General features: G+C 39.2%; 1 protein-coding gene across 1 annotated transcript in view; it reads right to left on the minus strand.

The window, feature by feature from the left end:
- Positions 1-17,500, minus strand: part of LOC122812125 (adhesion G protein-coupled receptor E1-like) — a gene marked incomplete in the record, with an annotated part of 2,110,064 nt that overhangs the window by 880,367 nt on the left and 1,212,197 nt on the right. The window contains 1 exon segment of the mRNA XM_044084415.1: positions 8,661-8,813. Coding sequence (XP_043940350.1) covers positions 8,661-8,813 — 153 coding nt within the window.

Genomic DNA, 17,500 nt, shown 5'->3' on the forward strand with positions numbered 1-17,500 from the left:
GAGTAGATGATATGCCACAGAGTATTGCTGAAGTTTTTTTAGATGGTCATCATAGGGCATCTGCTTTGTGATTCTTTTAGTGAGGCATTTCTGTGGCCTTTCCAGCTGTTGCAGATGTCTTGTGAGGTACATACCAAATGGGGCGTTGTACTCTATAATGGGTCTAATGAGGGATGAGTACAGTGGGGCAATGACCTCCTTTTTCTGGATGAAAAGTGCTTAGTGATGAGGAGGGTCACATAGAAGGATTGCCTGACTGTTGTGGTGATGTGGTTATCGAAGGTTAGACCACCGTCCACCTGTGTCCCTAAGTCTGTCATCACACTTTCAGTGTTTAGTGTACTGCCACCAATGTAGCAATTCATGGGTACATGTTTTTTTCCCAAAGGGGATAACTATACATTTCTTGGCATTAAGCATGAGCCCATGGCTCTGGCACCAAGCATCTGTTTCTGTAAGGCCCTTTTGTAGAATATCCACATCATTTGGATATTCAATAATGGCTCCCAGTTTGCAGTCATTTGCGAACTTTGTTAGCCAGAGTCCCTTAGTGTTGGCCTGTACTACATAGATGTAGATGCCAAACAAGAAGGGTCCCAGGACTGAACCCTGAGGTACTCCACTTGTCACTTGTCTAGAGTTGGATACGGAGTTGGCTACTTTTATAGTCTGGGTTCTGTCAGTAAGCCAGTTGGCAACCCATCAAGTGACATAGGGATTTATGCCCAGCTTAGTAAGTTTATCTATGATTCTAGAGTGGGGGATGGTGTCGAAGGCCTCAGCAAGGTCCAGATAGGTTGTGTGGACTGCCTGACCATTGTCCACAGCTCTGGAGACTGATTCAATGAAGTCAATCAGGTTCAGGAGACAAGATCGGCCCTTCACGAACAAACTGGGTGGGGTCCAGTGTTTGAAGGTTGTCAATGTCTTTGTTTATAAGTTCCATGATAATGCGTTCCATGCCCTTGCAGATCAGGCTTGTCAGACTGATGGGACTGTAGATTCCAGGATCCAAGATGGATCCCTCCTTGTGGAGTGGGATAACTGTAGCTGTGCACCACTCAGTGGGCACGAAGCCTGAGGTGAGGCTATGATTAAACATGACACTTAGGTGAAGTGCCAGTTCATTATGTAGTTCATGTAGTACCATCTGATTAAAGTATATAGTCAGTTGCCTTTGTTTGTCTGGCGTAAGGTAAGCCATCTGGGCAGTTGTATTCAAGCTTGCACCCAGGAATGTAATTTTTTAAGAGGGTACCAGTTGTGATTTCTTTTCATTTAATGTGTACCCTAGGCATGTTATAAGCCTTTTTTACAAATGCCAGATGTTGAAGAAGAATGTCCTTGTTTTCTGCTTGAATGAGACAGTCATCCAAGTAGGGATAGATTTGTATGTTTCTTTGTCTGCAAAATGCAATTACTGGTGCCATGCACTTTGCAAAGACCCTGGGCACAATAGATAAGCCAAAGGGCAGTGCAGAGAATTGGTAATGCATAAGACCTGCCTTGAAGTGGAGGTATCCTCTGCATGATTCCCTTATTGGGATATGCAGGTATGCCTCTTTTAAGTCTACAGTCACTAACCAAGTGTTCTTGCCCAGCATGGGCAGTAGCTGTTGTAAAGTTAGCATTTTGAATTTTGGGATGTCCAAGAAGGTGTTCAAAATCGATAAGTCCAGTATTAGTCACCATGTATTGTCTTTTCTGGGTACCAGGATCAGTCTTGAGTAATACCCTTGTCCTTTTTCTTGTTCTGGTACTGGTTGAATAGCTCCATATCCATGAGGGATGTTACTTGCTTCTGAGCCTCTGCCCATTGATTTTGTGGCAGATCTGGCAAACCGCTCGGAATTGGCAGAGTATGGAAATGAAATCTGTACCCCTGGGATACTATGTTTAATACCCACTTGTCCTGGGTAATTAACTGCCAATTTTGAGCATGAAGTGCTAATCCCCCCCCCATGTTGCTGCCAAAAGATAAGTGCTTGGAGATGGTAGAGGGAAGTCATTGAGACTGCTTACTGTAGGGTTGTGCTTTGCTCCATCCAGATTTGGAGGTAGAGGCACCCCATTGCTTTAACCTGTGATTGGTATCTAGAGCCTTTTGAGAACCTGGATTTGCTTTGTGAGGGTCTGTTGGACACAGGAAAGGACCAATTTTTAGTAGGCCAGTGCCTACTGAATCTGGGTGGCTGCACCTGTAAGAAATCTTTTACAATTTGCATAGATTTAGTTTTGTCTTCCATTTTCTTTAAAACCTCTTCTGCCTTATTACCAAGCAAAGTATCATGCTGTAAAGGTGCATCCAACAATTTAGCCTTAACATGATCAGGCAGATTTTGCTCCTTGAGCCAGGTATGCCTTCTATTCACATATCCAGTAACTGTGGCCCTGCAAGAGGCCTCCAAAGAATCAAAACCACATTGTAATGTATGCTTTCCAACCTGTTCTGCTGCATGCAATAATTCCTGTAATTCTTTATTTTCCACACAATCAGAAATCAACATAATTTTCTGATTCAACAAGCCCATAACATGCTGTTGATATTTAAGCATATGAAGCTGGCAGTTTAAGGCCCTAATTGCCAAGGTTGCAGACGTATAAACTTTCTTTCTCCATCTATCCAGCACCCTGGAATCTCTATCAGAGGGAACCCCTTATCAAGATAATTAAGTTCTCAGCCATTTTGATCATCTGTTTTTTAGGCATAGGTGCCTGAACACGTGGTTCATGCGTCATTTTTTTAGACTTAGAAACTGTTTTTGTTTTTGCTTTAGAAGCTGGTGTTGGTTTCATATAGAAAAGTTGAGGCCTGAAAACACCCTCAGAAGCCGGTGCCTGGTCAGCAGCTCTGGGCCCATCTGAGAGAGAGACATCCATGGGTTCAATACTATGAGCATCTCACGGCATACCGGACTCCGCATGGGTCTCAGTAGAGGCCTGCGACTCAAAAGTAGCGGGTATCAAGGGCTCTGAAAGCGCCTCACTGAGTAACGGCAAACTGGCGACTGGCTTAGGAGAAGCTTTATCATAGGTGTGGACCTCAACGGTCTGTCTCTGTCTTTTTCTTTGCGTTTTTTGTGAACTCCAGTAGTCAGATTGCTATCTGATGACATTTCAGGATAATTAAATCTGGATCCAAAATATTTTGAAGCAAAAATATACTGACGCTTAATAGTGCCTTGGTTAAATCTAGCACAGAACCGACAGCAAGGCACATTATGATCTGGGCCTAGACAAGGAATACAGTACAAATGAAAATCCTTATGAGGTATTTGCTGACTGCTTCAAAGAAGTCAATCAGGTTTAGGAGACATGGTCTGCCTTTTACAAACCCGAACTGGGTGGGGTCCAGAGTTTGGAGATTACCAATGTCTTTGTTTATAAGCTCCATGATGATACATTCCATGGCTTTGCAGACCAGGCTCACTAGGCTAATAGGGCGGAAGTTCCCAGGGTCCATGGTGGCTCCCCCTTTGTGGAGTGGGATAACCATCACTGTGCACCATTCAGTGGGCACAAAGCCTGATGTGAAGCTATGATTGAACATGGTGCTTAGGTGGGGTGCCAATTCATTCTGTAGTTCAAGTAGAGCGCAACCTGGGATGTTGTCAGATCCCATGGATGCTGTGTTCTTGGATTTGGAGAGTGTGGTTGTTACCTGTGCAGCTGTGATTACATGAACCTTTTATTCTTCTGGCATAGAGATGGGCCCTTTAGGGGGTGAGGGAGGGTAGCACTGAACCTGTCTGCCAGAATATTGGAAACATCACTTGGTTCTGTATATTTAGTGCCATTGAGCTGTAACTCAGAGCAGATCTGAATGTTGCCATTGAGATTCTTGATATAGCTATAGAATGCTTTGTGGTTGTCTTTAGAATCAGTGGCGATTTTGTTTTCATAACTAGCTTTTAAGGATTTTATGAGGGATCTCAGCTTCTTACTGAGGCTTACCAGGGAGTTGTTCCAGTCATGGGATTTTACTCTTTTTTGCAACAGTTTCTTTCTTCTGTTGTAGAGTTTGTTATGGCAGGGGACCACCAGACTGGCTTCCTTTTTTTGGAGGATAGCATCTTGGTTCTGTTAGGGATAGCATGATCCATGTACTCCTGTAAGTGCTTATAAAGTGCATTTATGTAGGATTCAGCAGTCATACTACTATTGTCTGTCTGCATGGGTGTCGTGAAGTTTGCTACTTCTGTCTTAAGAAGTGTGAAGTTGGCTTTGAAGAATTTTTTTACGGTGGTTTTCCTAATGGGGGTGGGAGTGGGATGTGGATATCTAGGCAGATTAGCTTGTGGTCGGATCTGACCAACGAGGAATTTACCTCTTGTGTGGAACACCAGTCGCCCATCCTGGTAATGACCAGGTCTATGATATTGCTCCAACTGGTGAGGATGTGGATAAGTTGATCCAAGGCGTTGGAATTTATGAATTCCAGAAAACGTTGAGCAAAAGTATTGGTACATGAGTAGTTTTCCCAGTTAATGGTGGGGTAGTTGAAATTGCCCATTATTAGGGTGTTGGGTTGTACCCTAATATTTTCCAGTGTATCAAGAAATGAGTAGTGGGAATCCTGGGGCATGGTGAGGGATCTGTAGCAAGTTACAATTTGGATTGCAGTCTTGCACAGAGTTAGTTGCAGTGTATGCCACTTTCAGATTTCAAGCTTAAATGATTTCCAATTAATTTACCAGAAGACACAATTTATGCAAAGTCTGAAACTTAAATGTCTGTCATCATTTTCAAACTTGAATCTTTCATGATTTGCCCTAATTTGATCGAAAAACATAATTTTATGAAAAGTGGACCAAAGTATAAGGCAAATATTGGACATTCTGCTAAAATCTGTACAGTTGGGAGGTATGCTTAGAGAGGTATGGACAAATGGTAGACATTCTGTGAAAGTTAGTGCAGTTAAAAGGTATGCCACGACCCCATGTAACAGGTTTGCATCAGTATGAATCTTCTGAGGGGTAAGAGGTCTGAACTCAAAAGTCTGTCATTATTTCTAGCATCAGGCTCAATGTGTTGCCAATAATTTGCCACAAAATCTCCATTTCCCAAAAATTGGAGCAGCAATCTGCATTAAATCTAAACCTTCTTCGAAAGTCTAGACAGTTGAGAGGTATACCACAACCTAACAGACCCCAGCAGTACCTTCCCGCAACAGCTGTTACTATCACACACTGTCTGGAGCATTCAAAGTCTGAAACCCAAAAACATGTCATCATATAGTAACTGCAATCCTCTGACCATCCTTGCGATCCACTAGAAAACCACACATCGCATGGGGAACAGACAAAAATTTAAGCCAAAAATCTGGACATTCCATGAAAATTCAGACAGCCAAGAGGCATGGCTCTAAACTCAGTCAGTACAAAGCCATAGACAATGAGGAGACAGGTCCCTACCACATAGAAAGTTGATAGAATGCACAACACTGAATAGTGACTTGAAGAGCTTCACAGGCTGTGAACATCCCTAGAAACTCCTCTTACCCACCACACACCATCAACAGAAAACCAATTGTAAAGCAAATTTCTTGCTAGACTAAGAGGTTTTGTGATACTCTAAAGCTGTAATAAAATGTCAATGTTTTAGACCACCATAACTATGCCATACTCACTGCCATTGTGCATGCGTTCATCTCCAGACTGATATTTTCTTGGTGCTGCAGCTTTCCTGCTTTAGATGTTGCTTTTGCATATTTATCAAGACTAAATGTCATTCTTCTATCATCTGAGAAAGTTTTGATCGCTTCCAGTTGTGTTCAGCTGCTCATCGATAAACTATACACTTTTAAATTAACCACAAAAAGGAGATGAGAAGTCTTTATATTTTGCTGTTGTCTGACATACAAATTGTAATCATGATTTAATCTGTTAAATAGACAGCTTAATGGGTTAAGGCAAGACAAAAGAACAGCAATGACAAACAGCCACTCTGGAAAATCTCCCTTTGAATTTCTATCCCTAGGACAATAATTTGTCCTTTACCTTGGCTTTGCTGCAGAGTGGTATGCTACTGTTTCAAGGTCTCAGTAATATAACTGATTAATGTAGGGTGTATCTGTAAGGACTCCTTTATCCAAGAATGTGGGATGCTATCAAACACTTCTTTGTAATTGTCACTCGTCCCTTACTCCAAGGATGACAAGCACGTGGAATAGTTAGTTTAAGAAGGTTTATTACATGAAAGCACATCAAGATTGATAGCAGCTTCAATAACTATAAATGAACTGATTAACAAACAGAGCTTACACATAAAATGGCACTCTGTCACTGCACATGCTCAGTAATGAGTACATTAGTACATGCCCACAAGAGGTTTCTTAAAGAGATATGTTCATTGATCTACAGTAATCATTCCATGCCATACTTAGATTCTTCCATTTTTACAATTTTCCATTATGACTTTAACAATAACTGTTCCTTTGCTCCATATGACTTTCTTTTGTTATCAGTCTGTTCTATTGCCATGATTGAGTTTTCTTCCGAATGACTATAAACTTTGTCAGCATCAGTTCCAGTATATAGCTTACACATTGTCAGAAGGCAAGTTATTAGTCTATAGTTTTTAGGAAAGCTCAAAGTTTAACTATTAAGGAGGAATATCATTTTTCCTGTTGTTAACCAGCTTGGTGTCTATGTGGGGTGTGCCTATAAGCAGTTCTTACTTAAGGCTAAATCTTTTCATAAAGATGTTGATACTTTCAGCCTGAAGTTGGATGCTGCATCTCGGCCTGGGGTTTTCCACTTAGGAGCTTTTCTTAGTTCTGTTCCAATTTCTCTGGCCACTACTTCATCCCATTTTATATCTTGTACATTTGAACTTCTTACTGTTTCTTTTATTTCTTCTATCCATTCAGCATCTTTGATATGTTCCACAGGCTCTTCATAGATATTTCACCAAAATGTGTCTATTTCTTCTTTTTTGTGTGTTTCTATTCCTTACACTTTGTTTCTCAATCATTTATAAAACGTTTTTGTGTCATCAACAAATTACTTATTTTGTACTTTCCCTTTATATTTATCTGTATATCTTCTAAGTTTTTTCTGCCTTGCTAATGTCATTGGTTTATTAATTGCAATAGTGTGTGCTAGATTTTGGTCTGTTCTAATACTCCACACTGCTTTTATTACATCTGTCTAAATATTTTTGTTGATCTGTTCCCTCTTCTGTACTCTTTAAACAGTGGCACTTCTTGTCTTAATTGCTTTATAGTTTTCTCTATTCAGTACTTCCTTGATGGCATTTGATTTCTTCCCTTCCTGTTCCTTATTGTCCAGTATTTTTGTGAGAAGACTTTGTCTGTTATTACTTTAGCTGCACAGTAATATATCCTATTTCTTCTTTTATCTCTCATGAATTTCTGTTAATAGTCTTGATTACTGTGCTTTTTTTGTTTTATCAGACTTCTAACATTTTGGGTCTTATCAGCTTTCTGTAATCTATTTCTTTCATCAATCTTAATATGTCTATCCATCTCTATTAAATCAAGCAACTCTTCCCTTAGATCATTTTTTTCTAAACTAAGGGGACACACTTTGTTCTCCATTTCCTGCAGGCATTCTACAGAAAGTTCCTGAACAGTTGACTGTGACATATTCTCTTCAGCTTCGTCCTGTGTCATCCGTTGCTCTTTCATATGGGAACTCACTAGCCTATCACTCCACAACATTGACTGTATCAGAGTTGCCACCATTTTCTGCTCCTTCCCATGCTGTGCAATTCCAGGTGAACTTTTGTGCTGGTTTCATACTGAAGGCTCCAGGGTATCTTTATATGGCAAGTGATCATATGCTTCCTGTTCTACTTGTTTCTGCTTAATTTGGGGTCTCATTGTTCCATCATGCTGTGACATTACCAGAGTTGGATTTTCTACACTAAATCCTACCCTTCGCAAGTAAGCCATAACTTCAGTTTCTATTTATTTAACTTCTCTATTACTAACCCTTTTTTCTACATTCTCCTTTGTTTTCTTATGTTTTGTATTGCAAAATGTTCAAATCCAGATGTCTTTGCCTGTATTTCTCATCATATATCTTTGGTGCTACTTTTTTGTATTGATTAGTTTTGCTTTCTCTTTTACATAAATATTGCACCATTTTAAACCTCTTTTTCTTTCCCATATCCATATTTTTTCTTCAGTTGTCTCCCACCCCTCCTGTTTCTCCTTACTTTGGAGACTCATTGTTCCATCATGGTGTGACATAACTGTGTTAAACTTTCTACAATAAATCCTTCACTTTGCGGCTATAAAGGTGATGAAATGAGAGGCCAGAAAATATCAATGTAGTGAACCAGAAGGTATTGAAGTAGAATAGCTGGGTGTAATAAAATAAGGGGGGTACAGTAGGAAGCAATAAGGAAAGAGGAGAGGAAAGCAGATGGTTTAAAGTAAAGGAATGATAGAGGCACAGGCTGCAGATATAATATATTAGTATAGTGTCCTTAGATGTGTATAGCTTAGAATACACTGTGTGGCTGGATAACAATTTTTGTCTAGCAAGGAACTGAACAGGAATATAGCCATGTGCTCATTAGATGTCATTGTAATTGAGACTTGAAAGACTTAACCTAAGGTATTTTTTAAGGTTAAGTGGAATGGAATTCAATTAAGCCAGAAAAATATCTTTATAGCATTAATATCTTACCACTGCAAACAGATGAATTTGAATCTGTGAAGTTATGTTTCCCAAAGTTGGACCTGAACCCTGTTTGACACGTACAGTAGTAACTTCCATGGGTATTGGTGCAGGTAGTGTGGTTACCACAAACTTCCCTCCTCTCCTGGCACTCATCTATATCTGCATTTCCCAAAACAAAAATATCATGGTTACATAAAGGCATCATTTTTCAGCGAGCAACAGCTATATACATTTAATAATTTTGTATGTATCAAACAGGAATAAAATCTTTCACCTGTGCATTAATATGTTGATTTGTGTTCAGGAAAGCACAACAAAGAAGCATACTGGCAAACTATTTCATAGACTTCAAAATATAGTTGCAATTTCTTTTCCTGGGGATTGTCCTTTCTTTCACCTTTTTTAGTCCTACTTAGGGAATAACTACAGTTGTTGCAGGCAGTTTGCTGCCCATGGTAATACACCCATGTTGCTCTCCATGTCTCCTCCCTAGGAGTCCACCATTCTTACCTCGCCCTGCCTGCAAGGCAGCCTTGCATATTGCATAGATTATCAGACAGTTGCCATGGTACACTTACAGCAAAAAGGGAAACACAAATAACTTACCAAATATTAAATTAAAAATGTTAACCCCAAATAAGTCCATCATCTGCTTTACATTAAAATAATAAATCATTTTGTTCATGAAAACACAATTTAATTTAAGCATTAAAAACTCCAACCTGTTTCACAAGCATCAGCTATTAGAGCAGTACAACTGTGTAGAAAGCAAGATTTTATCCTTATGATGTATTTTCACATATAAAGTTTAAACTGTAATTATTTAATCCAATATTAACACCCTCTTTTCCAAGGCCATTCCTTCCTGTACTATATCATTCAATCGCACCTTCTCTTTTGGACCTTAAAAGCTTTTGTTTTGTGTTCCCATCTCTTATAAACACTTGTATTGAATTCAATTTAAATAATGACATGCACACACAGTTATCAAAAGAAGATAGTGAAGGTATTGTCCCTAAAGGACTGAGGTCCTGGCAATACCCGAATGGCCTCATTCAAGGTTCACAATTCCATGAGGAGTTGTTGAAGTTGTTTAATAGACACGGTTTGGAATTATTGGACTTGATGAGTAAACACTATAGAATCATGACTGAAGCCCTTTTAAAAGAGGCGACTGCATTAGATGAAAAAATAAGAAGAAATGCTGATTTTTCGAGGTACAAATTTGAATATGATAGATGCCTAACTAGTATGGACCAGCATATTACCAAACTAAAAGTCACTAAAATAAAGAAACTGAACAGGGATAGGGAAGCATATGCATCTGGCTCTGTTTATCCTAACCCCCCCACCATCACAAACTGGTCAGGCCCTTGGTTGAATTTTGGATCAACGAATGGTACCGGTTATCAAGCTGCGGTCAACCCTGGGTTAGATGGCAACAGGGGCCAGGGTCTGCCCCTGTGAGCAAGCCGTTGGCACCTCAAGGGAAACTACACAAGGCCGGAATGAAACTGGTAACCAATATAGGAATAAAAACAACAACTTTGGAAACCATCAGAATTTTCGGTCACAAGCCTCGGGGTACAACCTGAGACAGGGTCTTCCCAGAGTGAACTACAGGAACTTGAACAGGTATTAGTATCGGACCCACAACAACCCAGTGTGGAGAACAACTTTGAACTGTTATACAACAGCCAAGGTGACTTTAAAATTTTTAATTTTTCCACACTGAAAGTGAGCATTGAGCTAGCGGATTTATTAGCGAAAGGATTAACCTTTGTTCCATCTCACAAAGTCTCCTTTGCTGAAACTATAATTGACTTAAAATTATTCACAAGGTAGCTTAACTTTAGTTACTTGTTTGGGGCTAGACAACAACCTCAGAATCCATTCTATGTACATAGTACCTATTGCCCCCCATTACACCCGACATTAACAATGTTTGAACATGTTTGTGAAGTGGACTTATTCAATTGTATTTGTACAAAATCAAAGTAAAGGGAAGGGTCATAATGTTACTAAGGAAGAAGAACTAGCACTTAATTTGGTTCAACAGGCATGGGTGAGGGTGATGCAACCTGACAAGGGCGGAGGACTGGTTATAATGAATAATGATGAATATGTCAGTAGAATGGAAAGGATAGTAATGACTGAAGCATACATGGAGGTGTCCCGTAACAAATTAAATATCGCTTATGGGAGAATTTGTGCTAAGTTAGAAGAACTGCTTATTGAGGCAAGGATTGACATGGATATATACAGTTTCTTATGTATGCCAGCACCTAGAATTCCAACTTTGTTTGGCATCCCTAAGATCCACATGAGTGTCTCAGACCCGCCAATGAGACCTCTTGTGGACTCCAGGAATAGCATCACTTACCCATTAGCCAAATATATTGACCATTTTTTGCAGAAATATGTAAAATTACAAAAACAGATCTGCAAGGACTCATGGTCCTTTTTAAGGAGTATACAGGATTTACAGTTTAATGAGGGCTTCAATTTCCTAACTATAGACGTTAAAGATTTGTACATGTCCATCCCACATCTTGAGGGTGTAGAACGGCTCAGCCTGTTACTGCTGGAACTGGAAGCCCCTAGAAGTTTAACTTCTTTGCTCACTGAACTGTTGGACATAGTGTTGTCTAATAATTATATTACCTTCAACAACAGGTTTTTCGTCCAGTCCATTGGCGTAGCAATGGGCTCCCCATGTGGAGCCAGCCAACCTAGTGATGGCTTCTTGGGAAAGGGAGTTTATTTTAAATGTACCTGAAATTAGAAGCCAAATACACTTTTATACAAGATACCTGGACGATATCTTTATGTTGTTTAAGGGTGATGAGGTGGAAGCTAAGAATCTAGTGACATACCTCAATAATACCACTGTTTTTTTACAGTTCACACATACTTTCCACATGGAAAGAATAGCTTACCTGGATGTTGATTTAAAAAAGGACCTAATTAATGGTTGCTATACAGCTCGTATTTTCAGGAAAGATACCTACTTGAATGCTTTTTTACATTTTGACAGTTGTCATCCACTATTTCAAAAGCGTTCAGTGGTAAAAGGCCAACTGGTACAAGCAGCTCGGATGGTTTCCACACAAGAAGAGTTTTTACTAGAATGTAATCAACTTCAGGATATGTTTATCAAGAGGGGATACCCTCTACCTATGGTTAGGGAACTGGTAAGAGAAGTACAAAACAAGAGGCATAGGGGCATGTACCAACCTATACTAGGGTTAAAATTAATGAGGAACAAATGGAAATCAACCAAGTTCGGATGGTTCATGGTGATGCTCCTTTAGTAGGGTCCACTTTTATTACTACTTTTAGTAGCAATAGTTATGATATCAAAGACATCATTAATAAGAACTGGGATTTAATAGTCCTTGACCACAATTTATATGCTAAATTGAGGGACCCCCCCCAGAGTAGTTTTTAGACGTGGCAGGAATTTAAAAAGCTTATTACAGACTAGGAATGAAGACAATTTTGGAAGCAGGAGGAAAGGGATGATAAAGTGCAGCATGTGCCCCCAATGCCCCTTCATGGAGATTGGGGTCAACTTCTTGATCAGAGGAGTGCCCTATACGTCAAAGGGTAAATTTGACTGTAATACTAAAAGTAGAGTCTATCTGGCCCAATGTCAAGCCTGCCCAGCTTTTTATATTGGGAAGTCGGACAGGAAACTAAAAGAAAGGGTTTACGAACACCTTTACAGCATTAGAACATCAAAGCAGGAAAATGCTCTGGCTAGACATGTGAGTGCTTTCCATTACACTCTTTTAAATTTAGAGTGATTGACCAGGTTACGAGTGATGGAAGGGGTGGCCCTAGTTCATTATTCCTAGAAAAACTGGAATTAATATGGCAACTTCATACTAGGGCCTGCTACCCACCAGGACTGAATGAAGTTTATTCCATATCTTGCATCCTTAAACTAAAGAGTTTAATGAGGTGAATATATATCTTATTCACTTCAGCCTGCAAGAAAGGTTTCATATTTCTGCTTAAACAGGGTATGTTAAATATTTATCTAAATAGTCAAAAATGTACTTATTTGTTCAGTTAGGTATATACATGTTTATACATATACATGGTTATTCACATTCACTTAGTTGTTATCTGCACATGAATGTGTTTGCATTTAGAGTTGTTTTTGTGAATGTGTACACTCTTATTTAATCTTTTATCATATTCACCGGATGTCCTTTACAGGATGGTTTTCTCTACTCCAGTCTTTATAGCTTTTTAGCTTGATGGTTTTAAATTCAGACAACATGGAGCTAATATAAGTGTTTCGTTATATATTTCTTCATCCTACTTTTTAGAACTGTCATTATTAACTACTATTGAAAGTTATTTAAGATCTTAATACTTTTTCAAACAGTGGTATTTTATTTTATACTGTTTTCAATTTTACACTTCATTCTTGACTTCTCACTTTTTACTGTTACCTTAACTATTGGTTTTAATGTTAGCATGGTTTTTAAATATTTCTGAATATACTTTTAAAAGGTCTTTTAATAGTGTTTTCGAACTGTTGAACTATGTTTATATTTACACATATACAAATATATTTACTGCATACATATTTGTTTTACAAGAAGCTGGATTTTTAAAGAAGCATACAATGGGTTAATTGTTCATTCCTGCTTACCTTGGGGGCGGGTTTGCCTTTTGCTTGGAGGAAGTTGATGTGGTTCGAACTTGTATATACTGTTTGAAACATTCTTGTTACAACTGTCTGATGAAGTCTCACTAAGGGGTGAGACGAAAAGCGCTTTATGGTTACTGTTTTTTATTATTTTTATCATTTGTTTGAAGCAAAGTCTGAAGAATAAACTTTGGAAACTACTACTGTGTGCGTGCCTCAAGCCCTCTTGCCTGCATTCCTGTTTTTGCAGTTACCTGTTTCAGTATTCCAAGTCTGTCAATTTAAATAATGACATGCACACACACAGTTATAAAAAGACAAGCCCTGGGATTCAGCAAGCAGCAGTGCAGGAATAACTTATTCCTGCATGGCAGGGACTGTTCCTGTGCAGCATGGCAGCGTGCTATGCATATTTATGAAGGTGCCCTGCCATGCTCAAAAATGGACACGTTGCTGTGTACAAGCACAGGGGGTGAGTCTGAGAGCAGAGCCCTCACAATACACATGCTCCCTGCACTCCAGAATTGCCTTTCGGCAATTTAAAACGAGTGAGAAAGCTTGTAACACCCCAACCTGTCAGGATAACAAATCTGGTCAAAGGTATAAGGGACAATCATCGCTACCAAGCCAAACATTGCTAGGATAACACAGGTAGCATAAGCACAAAGCGCATACCCCCAAACCCATAAGAATAAGGAATGTGGATGAAGCAAAAAGGGACAATTGTCCCACAAAGCAGAAAATTGATAAAATAACAGGCTCAACATTAGCATGGATATGCTGAAGGATACAAATAAAATAACACAACAGATATATATTTTTTTAAACATGCAATAAAGTTTAAGCGTAGCTGTGCAGGTGTGCCCATTTGCTTAGCTACGCTTAATCCAGCTTAAACAGTACAAGACGTTAAATAGCAAGAGATATCCAGCATAAGCAGTATTGCAATAGTGCAATAGTTAGAGTGTACGCTTTGCAAGCAGCCATTCCCGGTTAGATCCCCACTGTAACCAATTTGGATTTTACATGTGAAAGCAGTACATAAATATATTTTTTTTGTTATAATTAGTTACTAAATAACATATATTTGTTAACCAGAGTACTGTAGTAAGTCCAGATGTGAGGTTTCAGATTTATAAAGTTGTGAAGCCCCCATATAAACACAAGTGCCCCATACAGTATAGTCACACATGAATAAATGAAATGAAAGCACATTGGGAGATGTCAGGGACAGTAAACAAATTTATAATATGTAATGAATGATGAATCAATCCCATACAGCAGATAGTGTATAAAATAAAAAAATAAACAATGCTATGCACTGCACAGCTCTGCTTACCAGGTATAAGCATTGTGTAAATATGACTGCTGAGCAATGAGGAGCCCAGCTAAGTGGATCTGCCCATTGTAAGCAGTGCTGAACATCCCCCATTAAGCACTGCCAACTTCAGCTAAGCAGGTTTGCCCATAGCTTAGCTTAGCTCACCATATTCAAAACTGTCCAATCACGGCAAAGGGTGGGTAATTGGCCATATTTAAACCCCACAGGTGGAAATACAGCTCATAACCGATTGTAGCATCCCACTGTAGGCAGTATGGCAGGAGTTGGTGAGGGAATGCGCTTCCATGCGCAGCACTGAGGCATACAGGAGTCCAAAATCATGGTAGGACTCCTGGTAAAGAACCATGATGAGAGACTGCTGCAGGGCCAGTACCAGGAATCCCAATAAAAAGCAGAAGCCTGGGACTGTCTCGCCTGCGATCTCACCAGTGCCACTGGTATCCCTCAGACTGGTGAGCAGGTCCGGCACCACTATGCTGACCTGAAGGGGAGAAAGAGGGAGGTCTTGGACCAGTGGGTCCAAGAAGCAAGGCAGAGGGGTGATGTCCCAGCAGTGTGTAAATATTCATATAAATAACTATTTACTAAAGTCTAGCCTATGTATGTAATGGATAGATATGCCTAAATATTTCTCTATTTCCTTTACAGCTGCAGCTGAGCAGGCTGTAAATCTGGAAACCCATGCTAGTAGGCTGAAAAGGCTGTGTCACCAGGCTAGTGAGTAACAATCCTACTTGTAGTAGTCATACCAAGTAAATATAAAGTAGTAGAAAGTCACTTGGCAATATAAAAACTGTGTATGGGTTGTACTGAATAAACCAGCTAATATGACATTAACAGACCCATATATCTGATATGCCAATAAAACTGTTGCTGCCTGTCAATAAAGTTCTAAATCCTGGACTGGTTATGTTTACTCTGATATTGTGTGGCATTCAGTGTTGCAGTCTCTGAATAGTAATGTGCTAACCACTGTTAAACACACTGTGCTACATAAAAAAATATGTCTAGGAATTTCAAGGTTTGATTGTGCAGCCAAGAGAGACTTAAGACATAAAACACTGAAAGAACAGACAGCAGATTCTCAATATATCACTCTGATGAACCTGAGAAATTGTATTTTTTTAGCAGAGACAGCCATGCTTCGAATCCTGGGACAAATCGTAGTAAGCTGCATGCATCATACCTCTCAACTGTACAGAGGTTTGCAGAATGTCCAGATAATTGGCTCATAATTTGGCCTGATCCTCTGTCTCCCTGACAAATCACTGGGATGATCCCAGAATTGTAGTCACTAAATAATGACATAGATTTGATTTTCAGACTTCAAATCCTGCAGAAAATGTTATATTGAAACAAATCCTGTTACTCTATCAGCTCTCCAAGTTTATAACAGCAATATCCAAAATATGTCCCTATTTGTACCCCCATGTTGTCAAGATTTGTTTAGAGTGTGTGCATTAAGAGAGTGAGAGGTATGTGCATAATATTAACTAGGAATCTGGGAATATGCGTAGAAACAGTCAGGTAGTGTTAACAAACATTCCTCCCACAGGTCTTGCACATAAGAAAACTGTAACTGCCTAGCAATAAAGTTTTAAATCTTGGAATGGTAGTGTGTACTATGGTATTGTATGGCCTGACATGAAGCATTCACCAACATCTGATATCAGAATAGTACTGTTGTGTCATCCACTTTTCTCACACTGTGCTACACAAAAATATGTCTAGGAATGTCTGTATAAAACTGTTGTAGTTATAAGGTCAGATTGTACAAACAAGAGAGACTTACAAAGAAAACACAGAAGAAACAGACAGCGAGGTCTAAATGCCTCACTCTGATGAAAGAGAAATTGTTGAATGTTTAGCACACACAGCCATGGTTTGAATCCTGGGAGTGCTAGTAAGCTGTATGCATAATCATACCTCTCAACTGTATAGATTTTCCTAGAATGTCCAGATATTTGGCTCATATTTTCATCCTGTTCCGCTTTTTCCTGGGAAATCAGTGGTATGATCTCAGGATTGTAGTCACCAAATAATGACATAACACTTGAGTGTCAGAATTCAAACCCTTCAGAAAATGTATATTAAAGCAAATCCTGTTACTCTAAAACTGTCTAAAGGTTTATAACAGCACTATTCAAAATATGTCCCTATTTGTACCCCCATGTTGTCAAGCTTTGTCCAGATGTGCATTAAGAGATTGAGAGGTATGTGCATAATTACAATTAGGAATCTGGGAATATGTGTAGAAACTGTCAGGTAGTGTTAATAAACATTCCCTCCACAGGTCTACCAGGTAAGAGATGTAGAGGTTGGCTATGAGACAGTTGAAGTAGACACTGTGTACAATTATACCACTTCCCAAACCAAGGCCATAGAGTATTGTAATAATATCTGTACAGTAATGATTAAAGCAATGATCATTAAAGTTGTGAGTGCTGCAAGGATATATAAGTTTCTAATGGACATCTCTCTCTCCTCCCCACCATATCTGCAGCAATAATCTAAACACACAAACAAGTGGGTATGTTTACACCAAACCTACTGTTGGGACATATGTCCTAATGTTCAAAAAATATTGAAATGTGGTTCTATTAATGTTCCCTGTTGAAATACTATCATTGGTGGCCTGTTGCTATCAAGGTAACCTGCATGCTGTTGTAATGGCCATTTTGGTTCCATATATGCATGTGTTCTGTTTGCTATACAACTGTTCCAAATTTGGTGTTTTGGGTTACTGAGAATATCTATGCATGCTGTTATAACTAATCCTGGATTGTGTTTCCTATTAATGACCCACATATGTTCTAAAACTGCAACACCATAGCACAT

The sequence above is a fragment of the Protopterus annectens genome, chromosome 9.part0, assembly GCF_019279795.1.
Source record: "Protopterus annectens isolate FY-2018-M chromosome 9.part0, PAN1.0, whole genome shotgun sequence".
NCBI lineage: Eukaryota > Metazoa > Chordata > Ceratodontiformes > Protopteridae > Protopterus > Protopterus annectens.